We start from the raw sequence: 15,960 nt of genomic DNA, 5'->3' as shown, positions 1-15,960 counted from the left end.
GCGGCAGACCCGCGCGGGCAGCCCGCCCAGCGGCTTTTATATAGAAACATAATTAAAAAATTAGAGTACTGTGTAGGGCTTCTCTAGACAGACTTTGCAACAAAAAGCAGATGCGAAGACGGTGGGCCCCGGCGGGCGGGGCAGCAGCGTCCAGCGGGGAGGGCGCCTCATGCACGACGGGCGGCGGCGCTTATGGCTTTGGCTCAAGCGAGAAGCGGCTAAGGTGCTAAGCGGAGGCCTCGCGGCCTCGCGTGGACACGAAGGGGGCCGGGAGGGCGGACGAGCCCTGGGCCCTGCGGAGAGGAGCGCGGGCGAAGAGGCTGCAGGCAGGGAGGCCGCAGCCCCGCCCGGGTGCCCCGCTGACGGCGCAGGCGACTGGCACGAAGGGCCCAGCACCGCCCTGGGGCTTCTCCGCGGACCCAGGGCGGAGCGCGGGGCACTGGTGTGGGCAGTGAGGCTCGGCCACCCCCGTTGGTCCCGTCTGGCTCTGCCCACCAGGCCTGCACAGGGACCCTCTGGGTGGGAGGTGGGGAGAGGTGGGCATCAGGGGTCTGTAGAACGTGAGCTTGGACCCCGAAGCCCCCTGGTCATTCCGACCTGGACTCCTCCAGGATCTGGGGCAGGTTCTGGTCCCGGGGCCCCGGGGCGGGGGCTGGGGCCGGAGCAGGCTCGGAGGCAGGGGCCGGGGCCGGGGTCGGGGCCGAGGCAGGCAGGGGCGCTTTGCCTCCCGGTTGGTAGTCGTGGGTGGCTTTGGGCTCGTTGGTGTGGTAGGAGCCCTTGTAGCGATGGTTTTGCAGATAGAAGAGCACCAGCATCCCCACCAGCCCCAGCAGCAGGAAGGCCACCAGAACTGCGGAGGAAAGGGGAGCTCCTGGGCTTTTCCCTGTACGCATGCGTACAGAGATCTCGGCCGCAGTGCGCGCACAACTGCGCCAGTCATGTCCCCACACCGAGCAGCTCCCCAAGTGTCTGGCCCGCCTAAATTCCAGGTTTATCCCCTGACAAACTTCCATTTCTCACGTTCTCTTTTCACATTCCTCATAGTTACCCCTCATTCTCGTCTCCCTGGATGTCTCTGTGCCTGTACCTCCTCATCATTTAGCTATAGCTATATTTTAATCATACAATTAAAAACGCACTGCAAGCCAGGCACAGTGTGCATGCTTCTAACCCTAGCACTTGGGAGGCTGAGGCAGGAGGATTGGAAGTTCAAGGCCTGCCTGGAGGACATAGTGAAACCTCTCAAAAAAACCAAAAAACAACAAAAGGAAAAATGTAAAAATGTATAGCATCTAGCAAAGCACACCCTTGTAATCCTAGCATCTGGGAGGCTGAGGCAGGGGGATTGCTGCAACTTTGAGGCCAGCCTTTACCGGGCGAGACCCTGTCTCAAAAAAAAAAAAGTCTCCAGCCAATCAGCACAGGCTCTCAATCCTCCAGTACCAGTGACACCTAGTGCCCGAGCCACCCCTCAGCATCACAGGTTGGGAACAGGGCCCAGGGGTCCAGTTAGGGGTCCAAGCTACTCACAGCCTAGGAGGATGGCGACCCATCCCTCGTCGTGGTAGTACAGGAAGTCTGGGGGGACAGCACAGTTAGCAGACACCTCCAAGAAGAACACCGTCCCTTCCCTCCTACAACCCTCCCCAGCTGTGCCGGCCCAGGGCCATACCTGGGGGCAGGTACCAGGGGTCGAGCTCAGGAGGCACCTCGGACACCAGGCGGGGCATGGCACCACAGTTAGACTCAGCCAGCTCGCCCTGGACGCGAAGCGCCTCTGCTAGCTCAGCGGTCATGGGCCGCGGGCTGCGGAAGTGGGTCTTGAGTGGGGCCACGTTGTTGAAGCGGACGCCAGACAGGCAGCCGGAGAAGCCCGGGCTGTTGTAGCGCTGGATCTCGGGGTCGATGATGCCCGTCTCTGAAGAACAGCAGGCCCAGAGAGGCTTACGCTACCAGCAGGAGCGCATCCCTTGCATCCTCTGGCCCGCTACTCACCTGCCACCCTCCCTACCCTGGTCTAGCAGCCTCGCCCATGGCTTACCCATCACGCGCCCCAGGTACAAGGCCTTGGGTGAGTCCAGCTGGCTGTCCACCAGCAGCGAGAACTTCTGCTCCGTCAGTGGGAAGTAGTCCACCTGCGGGGAAGGGACCAGGCGGAGATACCAGCTGGGCAAGCCTGGCTCTGGCCCCACAGCTAAGCTCCTGGGCCCAGACAGGAGTATGGGGATGGCTCTTAAAAACCTGGCATCCCAGTTCTCTGGGAGGCTGAAGCAGGAGGGCTGCAAGTTTGAGCCCAGCCTGGGCAACTTAAATAACTCAGTGAGACCCATCTCAAAATTCAAAAATAAATAAAACAAGGGCTAGGGGTGGAGCTCTGTGAAGCCTGTGGGTGCAGCCCTCAGTAGTGGGAAAAATTTTAAAAACTGATTTTTAGCTGTGTTTGTGTAGCTGACTTTGGTTTGACTTTGGGGAAATGAGGTGGTGAGCTGTCCGTTGACTTGTGAGAGGCAAAAGCACCCTGAGCTCCTGCACAGGGGATGCTTCCTTGGGTGCCGCACCGAGCCAAGGCATGCGGCCCACGTACCTGGATGAAGAGGTTGCGGTAGACCCGGGTAATGTTGACACTGTGCGGCTGGCCGTCGGTCACCGGCCGGGTGGTCAGCGGGTACACGTAGGGGCTAGTACCCAGCTGGTATCGCAGCTGCAGGGTCCCTGTGCAGCAGGGAGAGAAACCTCAGTCTCCTGGGCCCCAAGCCCGTCGGGGCCTCGTGGACCGGCGGGCACGGCCAGGGCACCAGCGAGGGTACCCACCATCCTCCTTGATGAGCACCGCCATGTAGTCACGCACGAAGGAGCTGACGTACAGCAGGACCGCAGGCGCCGAGCTGGTGCTGAAGCTGAAGGAGACCTCCTCCCCCGTGACGTTGTACACGGGGCCCCGGTACCCGGGCACCGGCCGCCCAGGCCGCGGGTAGTCTGGCAGGCGGTAGCCAGGGCCATGGTAGCCAGGCACATAGCCAGGGGTATCGTAGCCGGGGACATAGCCGGGCTCATAGCCGGGCACTGGCCGGCTCAGCATGTGGGAGAACTCACGCGCGGCCGAGCGCAGGGCAGATTGCAGGTTATAGCGCATCCAGGTGCCTGGCTCGAAGAAGCCGCCAATGTCTGTGGGCAGACATGGCAAGGTCAGGCCCAGGCTCCTCCCTCCCATGCCAGAGGGATGTGTTTTTTTTTTCTTGGTATCAAAGATCGAACTCAGGGGTGCCCCACCACTGAGCTATGTCCCCAGCCTCTCTATTATTTGGGACGGTCTCGCCAAGTTTTCCAGGCAGGACTCAAACCTGGAATCCTCCTGCCTCAGCCTCCCTTGGTGCTGGGTTACAGTCACCACATCTGGTAGAAGTCACAGGTTTAGATGCCATTGCCACACGCTCTGGGACTCACCCTATCACTGCCAACATCACCACCCTCCTGGTACCTTTAGGTCCCCGTGAGGCCCTCTGCCCCGGAATGGAGCCTTAAAGCCATGAGAACGGTGAGAAATCCTCTCATCTTACACCCACATTGATGGGTGGGGAAACCCAGGCTTGGGATGGGTTGGGACAGTCTGAGGACCCACCCTGAGAGCCAAGATCAGAACCAGAGCCCTTCAGTCTTCTGTGGGTGCCCAGGGCCCTGTGTCACCTGGCCCAGGAACACACCCCGCAAGTCCCCAGGTCCCCGGGGGTGGGGCGGCACAGTCTGGTGTCCCTGCAGAAGCCAGCTGAAGCTGGCTGTGTTCACCGCCAAGGCCCAAGCCCTGAGCCGGGCTGTGGACATCTCTTGGGCAAACGGCCATTGTCACCCGGGAAACAGTACAGAAGGGCGCATGAGGCCAGAGGCACGTGCGGGGCATCCTGCGTCCTCTTGGTGACAGTGGGGGCTGACAGGCACTTGCTTCACACTTTTGAGCTGTTCTACAGTACCAGGGATGGAACTCAAGGCCTTCATAAGGAGCTATAGCTCCGCCCTTTCTTCTTCTTTTTTTTTTTTTTTTGGTATCAGGAATCAAACTCAGGACCTTGTGCTTTGCCCCTAGCAGGCACTTGTGCCACTGAGCTACATCCCCAGCCCTTTATTTCTATTCTGAGTCAGCGTCTTGCTAAGCCACTAAGTTGCCCAGGCTGGGCTTGAACCCCGGATCCTCCTGCCTCAGCTTCCCAGGTGCTGAGATGACAAGTATGTGCACTTTGGTACCCCATTCCTCTTCCCCCTTCCCTGCTCCCCCTGCAACCCACTACCCTGCCGGCTCCCCATCCCGCCATGCTGACCGTGGTTGCAGTAGGGCCCGTCGAAGGCCGTGAGGTCGCAGTCGCACGTGTAATAGCTGTAGCGCTCCACGCAGCGGCCTCCGTGGGAGCAGGGGAAGCGCGGGTGGGCACAGCGGCCTGTGCAGTTGGGGGACGTCCCCTCGGAGGCATTGGCCCGGCCCTCCAGGTTCAGCGTCACCCCATTCAGACGCATGGCCCTCAGGCAGCCCACAAAGGGGCGCCGCTTGAGCTCCGCAGAGCCTGGCCAGGAAGCGAGCAGAGGGGCCGGTGTGAGCCCTGGGCAGCAGGCGGCCCAGACGGGGCCCTGGCTCTGTGCCGGGCACTGGGAAACGGACAAGGCTGCTTCGGGGGCGCTCACCCACGTAGAGGGGCTGGTCATACTCCAGCCAGATGTAGGTCTGCGGGGGCATGGGCCGTACCACCCACGGCCGGTGGTCCACGCGCAGCCGCGCCTGCTTCACGTTGATCTCGGCCCGCACCAGGTGCCACTCGTCGTCATTCAGCTCAAAGTCCTCCGAGTGGACCGTCAGGTTCTCGTCCCCGTTCCCCACGTCGAAGGCGAAGACCACGTCCCGGGATGCTGGGCGAGGAGACCGGGAACAGAGGGGATGCGGCTTGGACCTCCACGCGCCCTTGTGGGTTCCCGGCCCGGCACCACCTCCCTTCGTCCCTGAGGACCCCCGAGCCACACGGCCGGGCCACTGTCCCCCAGCCCACACTCACTGTTGAGCTCCACACGCAGGTATGGCCGGCGCCACTGGCAGTAGCGGCCGCCTTGGTTCTCCAGGAAGACGCCGGAGGGCGCCGAGGTGCGGAAGTAGAAGGACACGTCCAGGCTGTGGTTGGCACGGATAGGCGGGAAGCGCAGCGCTGCCCCGGTGTGGAAGGAGATGGTGTTCCAGGAGTTTCCTGCGACCCACGGGAGGGCACGTCGGGTGGGGGCAGGTGGAGGGCGAGGGACCCAGGGACAGTGGCCCATGATGACGAGATCCACCCCTGGCCACAGCGGGGCCTCGGGCAGTGTGGCCCGGGGATCCCGAGCCGGTGGTGGCCCGGGAGGAGTCTGGCACTCACGATCTCCGTAGCAGCGCAGCGGCCTCAGGAAGAACTGGGCCTCGGAGTTGGAGCGGTTGGTGTCGCCCACCACCACCTGGGTGACGGGCAGGTGGTCCACGAAGGTCAGCAGCCCCTTGTCGGTCCTCCTGCAGGCAGGCCGGGGGCTCAGCCGGCCCCTCCGCATCCCCTCACCACCCGGCACAGGGCCCGCTGTCCCCTGCCTGAGGCCTCACCACTGGGGCTGGTCGGCGTCGCAATTGCAGTGCAGCGCGGGGTCCACGCAGCTGTGGTCCAGGCCGCAGGCGCAGCGCTGGATGCCGGGCTGGGAGCCGCCCCAGTAGAAGTGCTGCTCCTCGTGGCGGCCGATCCAGAAGCTGTAGGGGTAGCCACCTGGGGGCACCGGGACGCTGCCAGGCCTGGCCTCTGCCGCCCAGCCTCGCCCCGCCCGGCCCCGCCCCGCCCCACTGACCTGCGGTGTTCAGCAGCCGGGAGTTGTAGCAGGAGAACTCAATCCACTGCTGGCAGTGCTGAGAGGCGTTGGCCAGGGCGCCCACCTCCTCCCAGGACGCGTTCCAGTACTGCACGGCCGCCAGGAAGGGCCGCTCCATGCTGGAGCCCGACACGCGCGTCGTCCACAGCCTGTCGTGCCGCACCACCGTCCACGCACGGTTCTCTGGGCGGGGGACAGGGCCGGGCTGGGCGAGGGTGTCCGCACTGCCCCCCTGCCCGCCATAGCCTCCCAGGGATGGGCGCAGAAGGCAGGGTCAAAGCTGCATTCACTCTCCGGGCCAGCGTCTGCCCAGCCTTTACCCCACCCTCATTTAATTGACTGCCAACCCGTTTCTGGTCCCCACTCGGCTCACCCCGGATGTCACAGTACACCACAAATGGCTTCAGGGGGCCACTGCCGTCGGGGTCGATGGTGAAGTTGCCAGAAGTTTTCCCGCTGAGCCGATAGGCCTCACAGGACTCCTTATAGAGCGCTGCGGGGGCGGGGGCAGGGTTCAAGGGCCAGTGCTCAGGGCAAGGCCCCATGGCTAGCAGCCCCATCCCCACCCAGCACCCTGGCTCACGCTGGTGGCAGGTCTCGCCCTTGTAGCCAGTGAGCTCGCAGTAGCAGATGAAGTCGTCCCATGACTGGTAGCAGCGGCCATCGTGCTCACACATGTTAGGACTGCACCTGGGAGGGGTTGGCACCCAGGAGGGGTCTTATCTTGAGGGGCAAGCGGGACAGGGTCTCCCTGTGTAGTCCAGGTTGGCCTGGCCTCTTGGCAATACTCCTGCCTCAGCCTCCCAAGTGCTGGGATCACAGGCGTGCACCACCACACCCAAGGAAGGGGGCTTATTGGGGTCACAAGGGCTCTTATCCTGCAGGGCCACATTCCAAATGCCTGGTGCAGCAGGACCTGATGACACACACCCAGCTTGCTAGTCAGGGAGGAGCATGGACAAAGGGGCACTGGACACTCAGGGCCCCAGTCCTGCTGGTCCCTGTCCCTACAAAGTGCAGAAAGCTCCTTATTCCAACCCCACTGCTCACTGAGAAAACCCCTGCAGCTGCAGAAGCAGACTCCCTGGCACCTCCACCAGGAGCACCCCTCACTTATGCAAGACCCAGGCGGCCGGAGTCAAGGACAGATCTGTCAGGGTGGGCGGAGAGGGGAGAGCCCGGCAGAGGGCATCAGGGGCCCCCGCTGGCTAGGGGCAGCCTCCTCCGGTACCTGTCCGTGATGCCACATGTGTCGAAGAGGACCTCGGCGTAGTGTCCCAGCCGCCGGAACTCCACCAGCGTGAGGTTGACCAGCTGGCCGTCCACCTTGAGCAGCTCCATGCAGCCGTGGAAGGCCGTCTGGTTGGAGTGGCAGCCCCACTGGCTGGCTGGCTTGGGACAACCTGCAGTGGCCAGCCTGTGAGGCCTCCACAAGGACCCAGAGACCCTCCTTCCCAAGGAGCCAGCCAGGAAGCAAGAGGGAGCTGGACCAGAAGCGGAGCCGGTGACCAGGGCCTCTCCACCCCCAGGGCCCAGGTGTGAGGGCTCAGTCCCTCCAGAGCCCAGCAGGAGTCCACCACGGCCTCACATGGCGCCCCGACCCAACGGGGCTCCCCTACCCCCAAAGAAGTAGGAGGTCCCAGTGCGCATGAGCAGCGGGGCCGACACTCGGACTTCGGCCCCCTCCACGTCGTCGATGCTGATGACCGCGTGGTTCTCCTGGGCCACAAAATTCACCTCGTGCCAAAAGCCGTCATTCAGGCGGTACCCTGGGCAGAAGGGCCAGGCTCGGTCAGAACCGCGGGCCCAGGCCCCGGGCCGCGCCCGCCCCGCCCCCGGCGCCTCACCGGCCGCGAACTGCAGGCGCTTGCGGCCGGCCTGCGCGATGGACACGTTGACCTGGCCCTCGCTGAGCATCAGCTCCACGTGGCCCAGCCCGTCGCCCAGGCTGGAGAACAGCAGCAGCCCCGTGAGGTCCCAGGTGCGGAAGCGGAAGGACACGGCCAGGCGGCCGCGGCGCGGGAAGCCGGGCACCTGCACGAAGTTGTGCGGCCCCCCGAAGTTGATGGGGTGCGGGACCGGGTCCAGGCACCGGAAAGCCACCTTGCCCTGGGAGGAGGTAGGGACCCTCAGTCCCGCTAGTGCAGGGGTCCGCCAGCCCTGACCCTGTGTGCGCAGCAGCGGGGGGGATCGCCGGAGCAGAGGCGGCCCGAGCTGCGTGCTTTGCCTGCCTCAACCCCAGCCAAACTGGGGGCCCACGCCAGCTGGTGGAGGCCGGGGAGACCCCCTCGCTCGCTCTCCACCACTGGTCCACAAAGTCCCTGGGCCCGCGCATGCGCACACTCAGGGTCCAACCCCAGTGGGCCCAGTAGGCCAGGACAGCGAGGGCCCCAGGTTCGAGTCCCTGCTCCGCCCCCGCGCAACTGCACTGCCCGTGCATGCACTCAGCCCCTGCCTTGTGCCTCGGTGCCCACCACCCCCCGCCCAGTCTCCAACCAAGCAACAGGACCTGCCGCGGCTTCCAGGGCTGTGCAGCCTTGTACCACCGCCCCGTCCACGGCCCCCTTCCCCCACCCCGGGCTCTGCCTTCTGGGTGGCCCACTGGCCTCGAAGGTGATCCGGGAGTGGCGCCGCACGGCCAGGTCGGCGATGTTGACACGATTGAAAATGACGTTCTCAATGCAGCCCCGGAAGTTGTGCCGGTAGGCAAGGTTCTTCTGCGCAGCACCCACCAGCCCCCCGATGAACATCTGCGGGGTGGGGTCAGGGGTGAGCAGGAATTCTGCCCACCCCCATTTCCCTAGGGTCGGAGTTCAGTCTGACCTGGAGTCCGCCAGGCTGGTTGCACCTTGGGCAGTCAACAACCTGTGCACCTGTCCTTGTCCCCATAGGGAGCCAGGGCCTTTATGAGCTCCATAGCACTGGAGGAGGCTCCAAGAGGTCAATTTTCCCCAAATCTGGACTTCTAGACCCCACCTCCATGGTTCTGGGTGGGGCAGAGGTGTGGGCAAGCTAGTAACAGGGACAGAAAGCTGGGCCTTGCTGGTGAGCACCCGGGAGCCCTGGGGAGAGGGACTGCGCCCACCTCCGTGTCCAGGTTCAGCCGCTCAAAGTCGCCATTGAGCACGAAGCGCTGCACGTAGCCATCCAGGGTGAGGTTGGCCTCGCGCCCGTAGCGGTCCAGGCGCACGTAGTGCCAGTGCTGGTCGTTGAGGACGCCGCCCGCACTCACGGTGGTGTGGCCAGGCCTGGGCTGGATGGGGCTGCTGCCTGAGAGCGGGGACCGCATGTGACGGGGTGGGAGGGAGGCCGGGGAGCCCTGCGGGGTGTGAGGGGGAGGGTGCAGGGCAGCCAGGGGACACCTTGAAGCTAGCTGTTAACTCTCGGGCTACAGCCGCTTCTCTCTCATTGTCAGGTGCTATGAAAAGTTAATGAGCCGGGCGTGGTGATGCAGGCCGAGAGTTCAAGGCCAGCCTGGGCCACATGTGAGCAAGGCCAACCTGAACTACACAGCAAGACTCTGCCTCCAAAAAGCCCAGAAAAAAACAAACAGGAAACGCAAGACACCACGGACGGGAGGGAGGGCCGAGTGCCGCGGGGTGGCGTCGGGCCGCGGCCTCACCCAGGCTCATGTGCAGCAGCAGGTGTGCGCCCTGCAGCTCCAGGGTCACGTAGTCACCCTGGGCGCCCTCAGCGTGCACCAGGAGCCCGTCCTTTTCCTCCGTCTTGAAGCTGAACGCGATCACGTCCCACAGGCTGCGGCTGACCCCTCGCGGGAAGCGGTAGGAGATGGCGTCGTCGCCATCGAAGTAGAGGATGTCGGACTCTGCAGGGCAGAGGACAGGAGGTAGGCCAGTCTGCCCGCACCGCAGAGGCTGTCCTGGGGTCCCCGGGGCCCCAGCCCCAACCCTGTAGCCTACTGTAGGGGCAGCCGTAGAGCCCGAGCCGCAGGCCAATCTTGCCGCGTGGGTTCCAGGCCAGGGGCACAATGCGCACGTAGCGGGCCGTGAAGTGGTAGTGCAGGTCGTGGCGCACCACGGCGGACTCGTTCACGTTGCCAAAGAAGGTCTGCGGGGGCAGGGACAGTGCGGACTACATCCTGTCCTGTGTCACCATCCTCTTACTCCTCAAAGTGCCAATCAAGTGTCTCCTCCCCCAGGAAGTTCTCCCCGATTTCACCCTAATGTGTTAAGCCCTGTGTTCTGAGAGCATCTTGAACACACAGTGAGCTGACTGTCCCTCTGAATCCTTCTTCACCTGCTCCCTCGCCCCTACGCCTTACCCCCGTTCCTCTCACCACTGCCCAGCCCAGGGCCCAGAGCGGAGGAGGCCGCCCAAGAGTACCGCGTTGTGCCCTTGCTGGTAGAATGGTGTCCAGCTGTCCACACGGTCGCCGTAGAGCAGCATGTAGCGTGTGACCCAGTCCCAAGAATTAAAGGAGCCCTGCGTGGCCACGGCACGGATCCTATGCTTCTTCATTAAGTCGATCTGCAGCCAGGGGTTCGGGTCCCCGATGCGGGGTGACCACCCACTTATGCCTGCAGAAAGGACCAGGACTCTTACCACCCACACCATCCCCCAGCCTTCGGGGTTGCCACTGCCTGGGCGGGCGGCTGGGCTCACCGTGCAGCCTGGCGAAGCGGGCGGTGGTGAAGAGCCCGTAGTAGGAGGAGGAGCCCAGGGAGCGCGCATACAGGGGCCCCACCAGCTCCTCGTCGCAGCCGTCTGGGGCGGGGAGGAGAAGCTGTCACTCAGCCGCCTCCGCACAGGCCCTTCTGAAGGTCGGGTCCCCCACAGCCCGGCGTCCTCCTCTCTGCCCCCCAGTGGCAGACCTGGTTCCCCAGAGGCCCGGGCTCCACCTGGGCCACACCACAGCAGCATGTGCTGGGGGGCTTCATCTCCCAGGGTGCCCTCAGCCAGAGCGCCCCCACCCACTGCAGACACTGTCCAGGTGCCGCCCAGCGTGCCCCAAGCTCCCCAGCGCCTTCCAGAGCCCAAATCAGCCCGACACCGGCCCAGCCCCACCCTTCCCAGGTCTGCCTCTTCAGACCCCCAAACCTGCACCACCCTGAAAGCCAGCCCTGTTCCCCACGCAGCCGCCCGCTCCCTGGCTCCCTGGCTCCACTGCCGGCCCTGGCCCCATCCGGACCCCAACTCCAGCCTGGACCCCAGCCCCAGCCTGGACCCCAGCCCCAAGCCCAGCCCCAGCCCAGGCCAGAAGCGGCACCCCCGCAGGGTCAGCACCCCTACCTCCCACCCCGCTGCCCTTGGACCGCGCCCGGCCGCTTGGTCCTCCGCTCGGAGCCTGCCCAGCGCAGGGGCACGCAGCGACCGGAGCTGCATTGCAGAGCGCGGGCCGCTGCGGGCCGGGAAAGACCCCGACCACCCAGCCGCACTGCGGTGCGGCACCCGCCCTGCAGGCCCGGGCTCCGCTCCTCCCGCCCCGGCCGGCCACTCACAGTAGCCCCAGCCCCGAGCTCCTGAGGCCGCGGCGGCGAGCAGGACGCAGAGCAGCCGCAGCCGCATCGTGTCGGGCGGACCCGGCGGGCGGCCGCCTCTCGGGGCCGGGCTCGCGCTCGGGCTCCCCGCCCAGCTCTGCTCCCGGTCGGCACCAGGGCGCTGTCCCCTCTCCGTCGTCCCCACCCCGCTCCTCCCCAGCTCGCCGCTCTTCTCCCTCTCTCCTCTCCTCTCCTCTCGCCTCCCCCTTCTCCAGCCTGCTCGCCTGGCACGCGCGTTCCCCCGACCCCGCGCAAGCGCGCGCCTCAGCCCCACGCGACAGGGCGGGGGCAGAGCACCCCCAGCCACCGGGAAGCACCAGCGCCCCAGGCTGCAGGTCGGGACTTGGGGGTGGGGCTGCAAAAGGAAGGCAATAACCTGGGAAAAACAAAAACAAACAAACAAACAAACAAACAAAAGAACAAGAGAAGGCATGAGGGAGCGCGGTGCCTAGAGAGGCTCTGCGGGGCAAGTCACAGAACCCAACATTCCCCGCGGCCACGCAGCCCCAGGCTCGGCGCGGGGCTCCCTCCTAACACTGTGCTGTCTGCGTTTTCACCTGACTTCACTTTGCAGAGGAAAACACCTCGAGGCTCAGAAAGGGCAAAAAATGTAACCAAGACTACCCAAGTAGCTAGCACAGGATGAGATTCCCAAACCCGCCCTTTCCCTCTGGGGGTGACGGGAAGTCCTTCCAGAGGCTGGGGTGCACAGGGCGCTAGACCCCAACCCCTCCGCCCTGGCCCCTCTCCCCGCCCCTTCCTTCCTGTCCCACTGGTTGTTTAACCTCTACCCTTGCGGCTGTACCTCTGAAACCCTGGTAGCCAGAGATGGGGACGGAGCCGGCGGAGCAGGTGGGAGTGGGGGCAGGGCAGGGTGGGCCCCGCAGGCCTCTGCATCCCCTCGCCTGTGCGGGCTCAGCCACTGGCCTGGAGCCCCTGGGCGCGAGAGGCTCCTGGGCCCGAGCTGGAGGGTGAGGTGGCAGGGTGCAGGGTGAAGGGAAAGGTGTCAGGAACCACCCCGACCCAGGCTGGAGACCAGGGTCCAGGGTCCCGCCAACTCGCACCTGGCCGTCTGTCCAGGAGAGGGCGCTGCAAAGTGACAAGCCGGGCTAAGGTTTATTAACACTGCAAACGCTTGGGCTAGGGGCAGCTAGGCGCTTCGATCCATTCTCACCCGTATTTCAAACATCCCTGGCTGCAAGCCTTGCCAGGAGGCCTGGACAGGGCTTCTAGGTCCTGATGAGGTCCCTGACACCCAGAACGAGCATTAGCTCGCTCAAGGTCACCAGCAGGGCGGCATCGGAGGCAGCAGGGAGCAAAGGAGACGGGAGGAATCTGGAGGGTTTCTCCCCGCGTGCGGCCAGCCTGGGTCGCAGGGCTCCCGCGGTAGTCAGGCGTGACTGCGGAGGGTGCGACGGCGTCTCTCAGGTCCGGCTCTCACTGCCCTCCCCAGGTGCCCTGGGGCTTCTACTCGGGGGACGAGGATGACGCCTACTCTGCCGAGCCACTGCCAGAGCTCTGCTCCAAGGACGACGTCCAGGCCTTCAGCCGCGCCTTCCAACCCAGCGTGTTGCTGACGGTGGCCTTCCTGGGCCTGGCGGGGAACAGCCTGGTCCTGGCCACGCACCTGGCAGCCCGGCGCGTGGCGTGCTCGCCCACCGCGGCGCACCTGCTGCAGCTGGCCCTGGCCGACCTCCTGCTGGCCCTGACCCTGCCCTTTGCCGCGGCGGGGGCGCTGCAGGGCTGGAGCCTGGGCAGTGCCACCTGCCGCGCCATCTCCGGCCTCCACGCGGCCTCCTCCCACGCCGGCTTCCTGTTCCTGGCCTGCATCAGCGCCGACCGCTACGTGGCCATCGCGCGCGCGCTCCCCGCAGGACCTCGGCTCTCCGCGTCCCGTCGCGCGCACTGGGCCTCGGCCGCCGTCTGGCTGCTGGCGCTGCTCCTGGCGCTGCCGGCGCTCGTCTTCAGCCATGACGGGCCGCGCGAGGGCCGGCGGCGCTGTCGCCTGGTCCTCCCCGAGGGCCTGGCGCAGACGGTGAAGGGGACGAGCGCGGTGGCGCAGGTGGCCCTGGGCTTCGCGCTGCCGCTGGGCGTCATGGCCGCCTGCTACGCGCTCCTGGGCCGCACGCTGCTGGCCGCCAGGGGGCCTGAGCGCCGGCGCGCGCTGCGCGTCGTGGTGGCCCTGGTGGCGGCCTTCGTGGCGCTGCAGCTGCCCTACAGCCTCGCTCTGCTGCTGGACACGGCCGACCTGCTGGCTGCCCGCGAGCGCAGCTGCCCAGCCAGCAAGCGCAAGGACCTGGCTCTGCTGGTGACCGGCGGCCTGGCCCTGGCGCGCTGCGGCCTCAACCCAGTGCTCTACGCCTTCCTGGGTCTGCGCTTTCGCCAGGACCTGCGGGCGCTGCTGCGGGGCGCGGGCTGCGGACCCAGGGAGCACTCCCGCGGTCGCTGTCCCCTTCGGCCACGCCTGTCCTCCTGCTCTGCGCCCACTGAGACCCACAGTCTGTCCTGGGACAGCTAGGACCGCAGGGGGGTGCGGGCCGGCGCCGGCCACGGGGGTGCGTGGGAGGGGGAGTGGGTGGGGAGACCACGGGGACAGAGGTAGGGACGGAAGGGTGGCCTTGGGCCCCCGCCACATAAAGCGATAACATGGAATTGAGATGCAAGCAGCAGCTGTTACTATTTTTGCACCACCGGCTTGCAAGTGATTCGCGGCAGAGCCGAGCAGTGGGCTGCACCCCCGCCAGGCCGGGCTGGGTGGGCGGAGCTGCTGAGTTTGCTAAAGCCCTGGCAGACACCCCCTGCACCTCCACACCGGGCTCACCCGCCGAGGTGAGGCTGAGGTGGGAAAGCTGCCAGGCCGGGAGGGGTGGGGCTCCTCCCGAAGTAGCAGCGTCAGAAGAGCTTTCTAACAACCGGCTGTCCTCCAGGGCTCCCGGCGGACTCCGCGGCCGCCCGGAGGGTGAGGGGCGGGAGGTTCCCGGTGGGGGCAGGGGACTGCTCGCCACGGTGCAGGCCCTGCTGAAGTTCTGTGGCGGAAACAAAACAAGTCATGTACAAAGTTGAGTTGGAGTCTTGCACCTTGGAGAAAAACCGAAGGGGTGGGGGTGGATTGCAATTTGCAAGATGCAAAAAGGGATGGTCCCGGACTTGCTGGTGTGCGTGTGCGTGTAGCTACCCTCTCCATCTTCTCTGGGCCAGAAGGAGCGGGTTAGACGTCGGCAAGAACTTCCCTGCAAGCCAGGGCCTGGGAAGAGGGCCAGCTACAAGGGAAGAGAACGGGGGTCTGCAGGGTCTCTGGCCCAGGAAATCTCAGCAGGGCCACTCTCGGGCGCAGACACTGGCAGGAGCGCCGCTACCAACAGCGGCTTCATTCCGAGTCTGTTCTGCACCATAACAGGCAGGGTGGTGCTCACGTGCGACAGTTCTCCCGTGCAACATCCGGCCAGCCCAGCGGGACCCACGCTTCGGCCTGAGTCCAGGGGCGAGAAGGGCGTGGCGTAGCGGGGGTGGGGGTTGTCTGGAAACGCGCGCGCCCCTCCCAGCCGGTCGCGCTCCCGCGAGCCTGTGACCGCGGAGACCCAAGGCCTTGGCGTACAGGGGCGGTCTGAGGCCGGCGCAGGTCCCGGGTGCCGGGCTGGAACCCTCGCGGGAGACCGCGGAAATCGCCGCTGAGTCAGCGCCGCGCGCGCCTCCCGCAGTCGCCCGGCCCCGCCCCGGCCGCCTGGCACCTCGTTTAACCCCGTCCTGCCCGGACCCGCAGAGTGCTCGCCTGGAGAAGAGCACAGAGCGTCACAGAATGCCTCCTCGTTCGGAGAACTCGATCTTCCCTGGGCGTGGCGGCACACTCCTGTCATCCCGGCACGCGAGACGCTGAGTCAGGAGGCCAGCCTGTGCGGCACAGCGAGACCCTGGTTCAAAAATAAATTAGTTAAATTCGATTTTATTTCCAGCCTAGGTTTGCACCTTCTGGGAATCCTTGTCTCAGCTTCACCCCAAAATGAGGGGAACTGCAATTTAGGAACCAGACACCCTAACTCCAAAGGTGCAGGATCGCCCCCAAAACTGGGCTCAGCGCAGATCTAGGCACGCTCACTATAGCCGAGGCTCCTCCCTGTCTCGGAGACCCTAAACCTCAGCGGGTTTCCGGGCGCGGCCTGGGACCGCCTCCAGGCCCAGCAGCGCCCCTCCTTCTCCATGCCCTTCCAGGAGGGCTTTTGCTTGCAGTCGGGGCGCCTAGAGTTAAGCCGGAGCGCGAAGGCGGGCTCCCGTGACGTCACCAGCACCCCGCGCTGGACCTCGGGGAGGATGAGGCGTGGCCAGCAGCGCCCCGCCCCTCCTCCGGCCCCCGCCCCTCCCCGCTGTCACCCGGCCAGGAGCACATGACGCAACCCGCACCGCTCCTCATCGGTGATTGGCGGCCGCGCCCGGCGCCAGGCGCGGGGATTGGGCGCGGGAGACGGTGACGACACGTGGACCCTGCCCCGGACCGAAGGGAGGAGAGAAAGGAGAGGCGGAGGGGGGGGCCGCAGGAGGGGGCCGGAGGCGGGGTCCCCAAGCTGCGCCCGCGCCCCCAGCGCGCCAGTCCCGGGGCTGCAGGGAGCGCAGC

General features: G+C 65.6%; 2 protein-coding genes across 2 annotated transcripts; one reads left to right on the top strand and one right to left on the bottom strand.

Moving 5' to 3' along the window:
* On the bottom strand, positions 1–11,877 carry Cntnap1 (contactin associated protein 1). The gene is made up of 24 exons (XM_005394470.2): positions 11,316–11,877; positions 10,480–10,581; positions 10,201–10,394; positions 9,777–9,924; positions 9,479–9,682; positions 8,942–9,126; positions 8,463–8,606; positions 7,704–7,965; positions 7,476–7,625; positions 7,088–7,259; positions 6,440–6,546; positions 6,230–6,349; positions 5,836–6,039; positions 5,600–5,756; positions 5,385–5,512; positions 5,034–5,219; positions 4,669–4,890; positions 4,311–4,550; positions 2,812–3,165; positions 2,585–2,712; positions 2,042–2,135; positions 1,673–1,918; positions 1,531–1,578; positions 1–850 (listed from the first exon to the last, which is right to left on the bottom strand). Exons 1-24 carry the CDS (start codon positions 11,785–11,787, stop codon positions 588–590), a joined length of 4,530 nt encoding a protein of 1,509 aa, XP_005394527.1. The 5' UTR covers positions 11,788–11,877; the 3' UTR covers positions 1–587.
* Positions 11,878–12,108: 231 nt separating this feature from the next.
* Positions 12,109–14,017, top strand: Ccr10 (chemokine (C-C motif) receptor 10). Its single transcript, XM_005394471.1, has 2 exons — positions 12,109–12,206; positions 12,808–14,017. Exons 1-2 carry the CDS (start codon positions 12,183–12,185, stop codon positions 13,870–13,872), a joined length of 1,089 nt encoding a protein of 362 aa, XP_005394528.1. The 5' UTR covers positions 12,109–12,182; the 3' UTR covers positions 13,873–14,017.
* The last annotated feature ends 1,943 nt before the right edge of the window (positions 14,018–15,960 follow it).

This window comes from Chinchilla lanigera, unplaced genomic scaffold, assembly GCF_000276665.1.
Source record: "Chinchilla lanigera isolate Chin_1 unplaced genomic scaffold, ChiLan1.0 scaffold00050, whole genome shotgun sequence".
NCBI classification, from domain to species: Eukaryota; Metazoa; Chordata; class Mammalia; order Rodentia; family Chinchillidae; genus Chinchilla; species Chinchilla lanigera.
Note: the sequence above shows the minus strand (reverse complement) of the source record. Positions and strands in the feature narration are given on the sequence as shown.

Coding starts and splice junctions, on each gene's coding strand:
- Cntnap1 (XM_005394470.2), bottom strand. CDS start 11,787: ATGCCTTCTCTTGTTCTTTTGTTTGTTTGTTTGTTTGTTTGTTTTTGT. Junction 7,260..7,475: donor GACCTCCTACTTCTTTGGGG/GTAGGGGAGCCC, acceptor TGGCCACTGCAG/GTTGTCCCAAGCCAGCCAGC. Junction 851..1,530: donor GGTCGCCATCCTCCTAGGCT/GTGAGTAGCTTG, acceptor TTTCCTCCGCAG/TTCTGGTGGCCTTCCTGCTG.
- Ccr10 (XM_005394471.1), top strand. CDS start 12,183: ATGGGGACGGAGCCGGCGGAGCAG. Junction 12,207..12,807: donor GGACGGAGCCGGCGGAGCAG/GTGGGAGTGGGG, acceptor TGCCCTCCCCAG/GTGCCCTGGGGCTTCTACTC.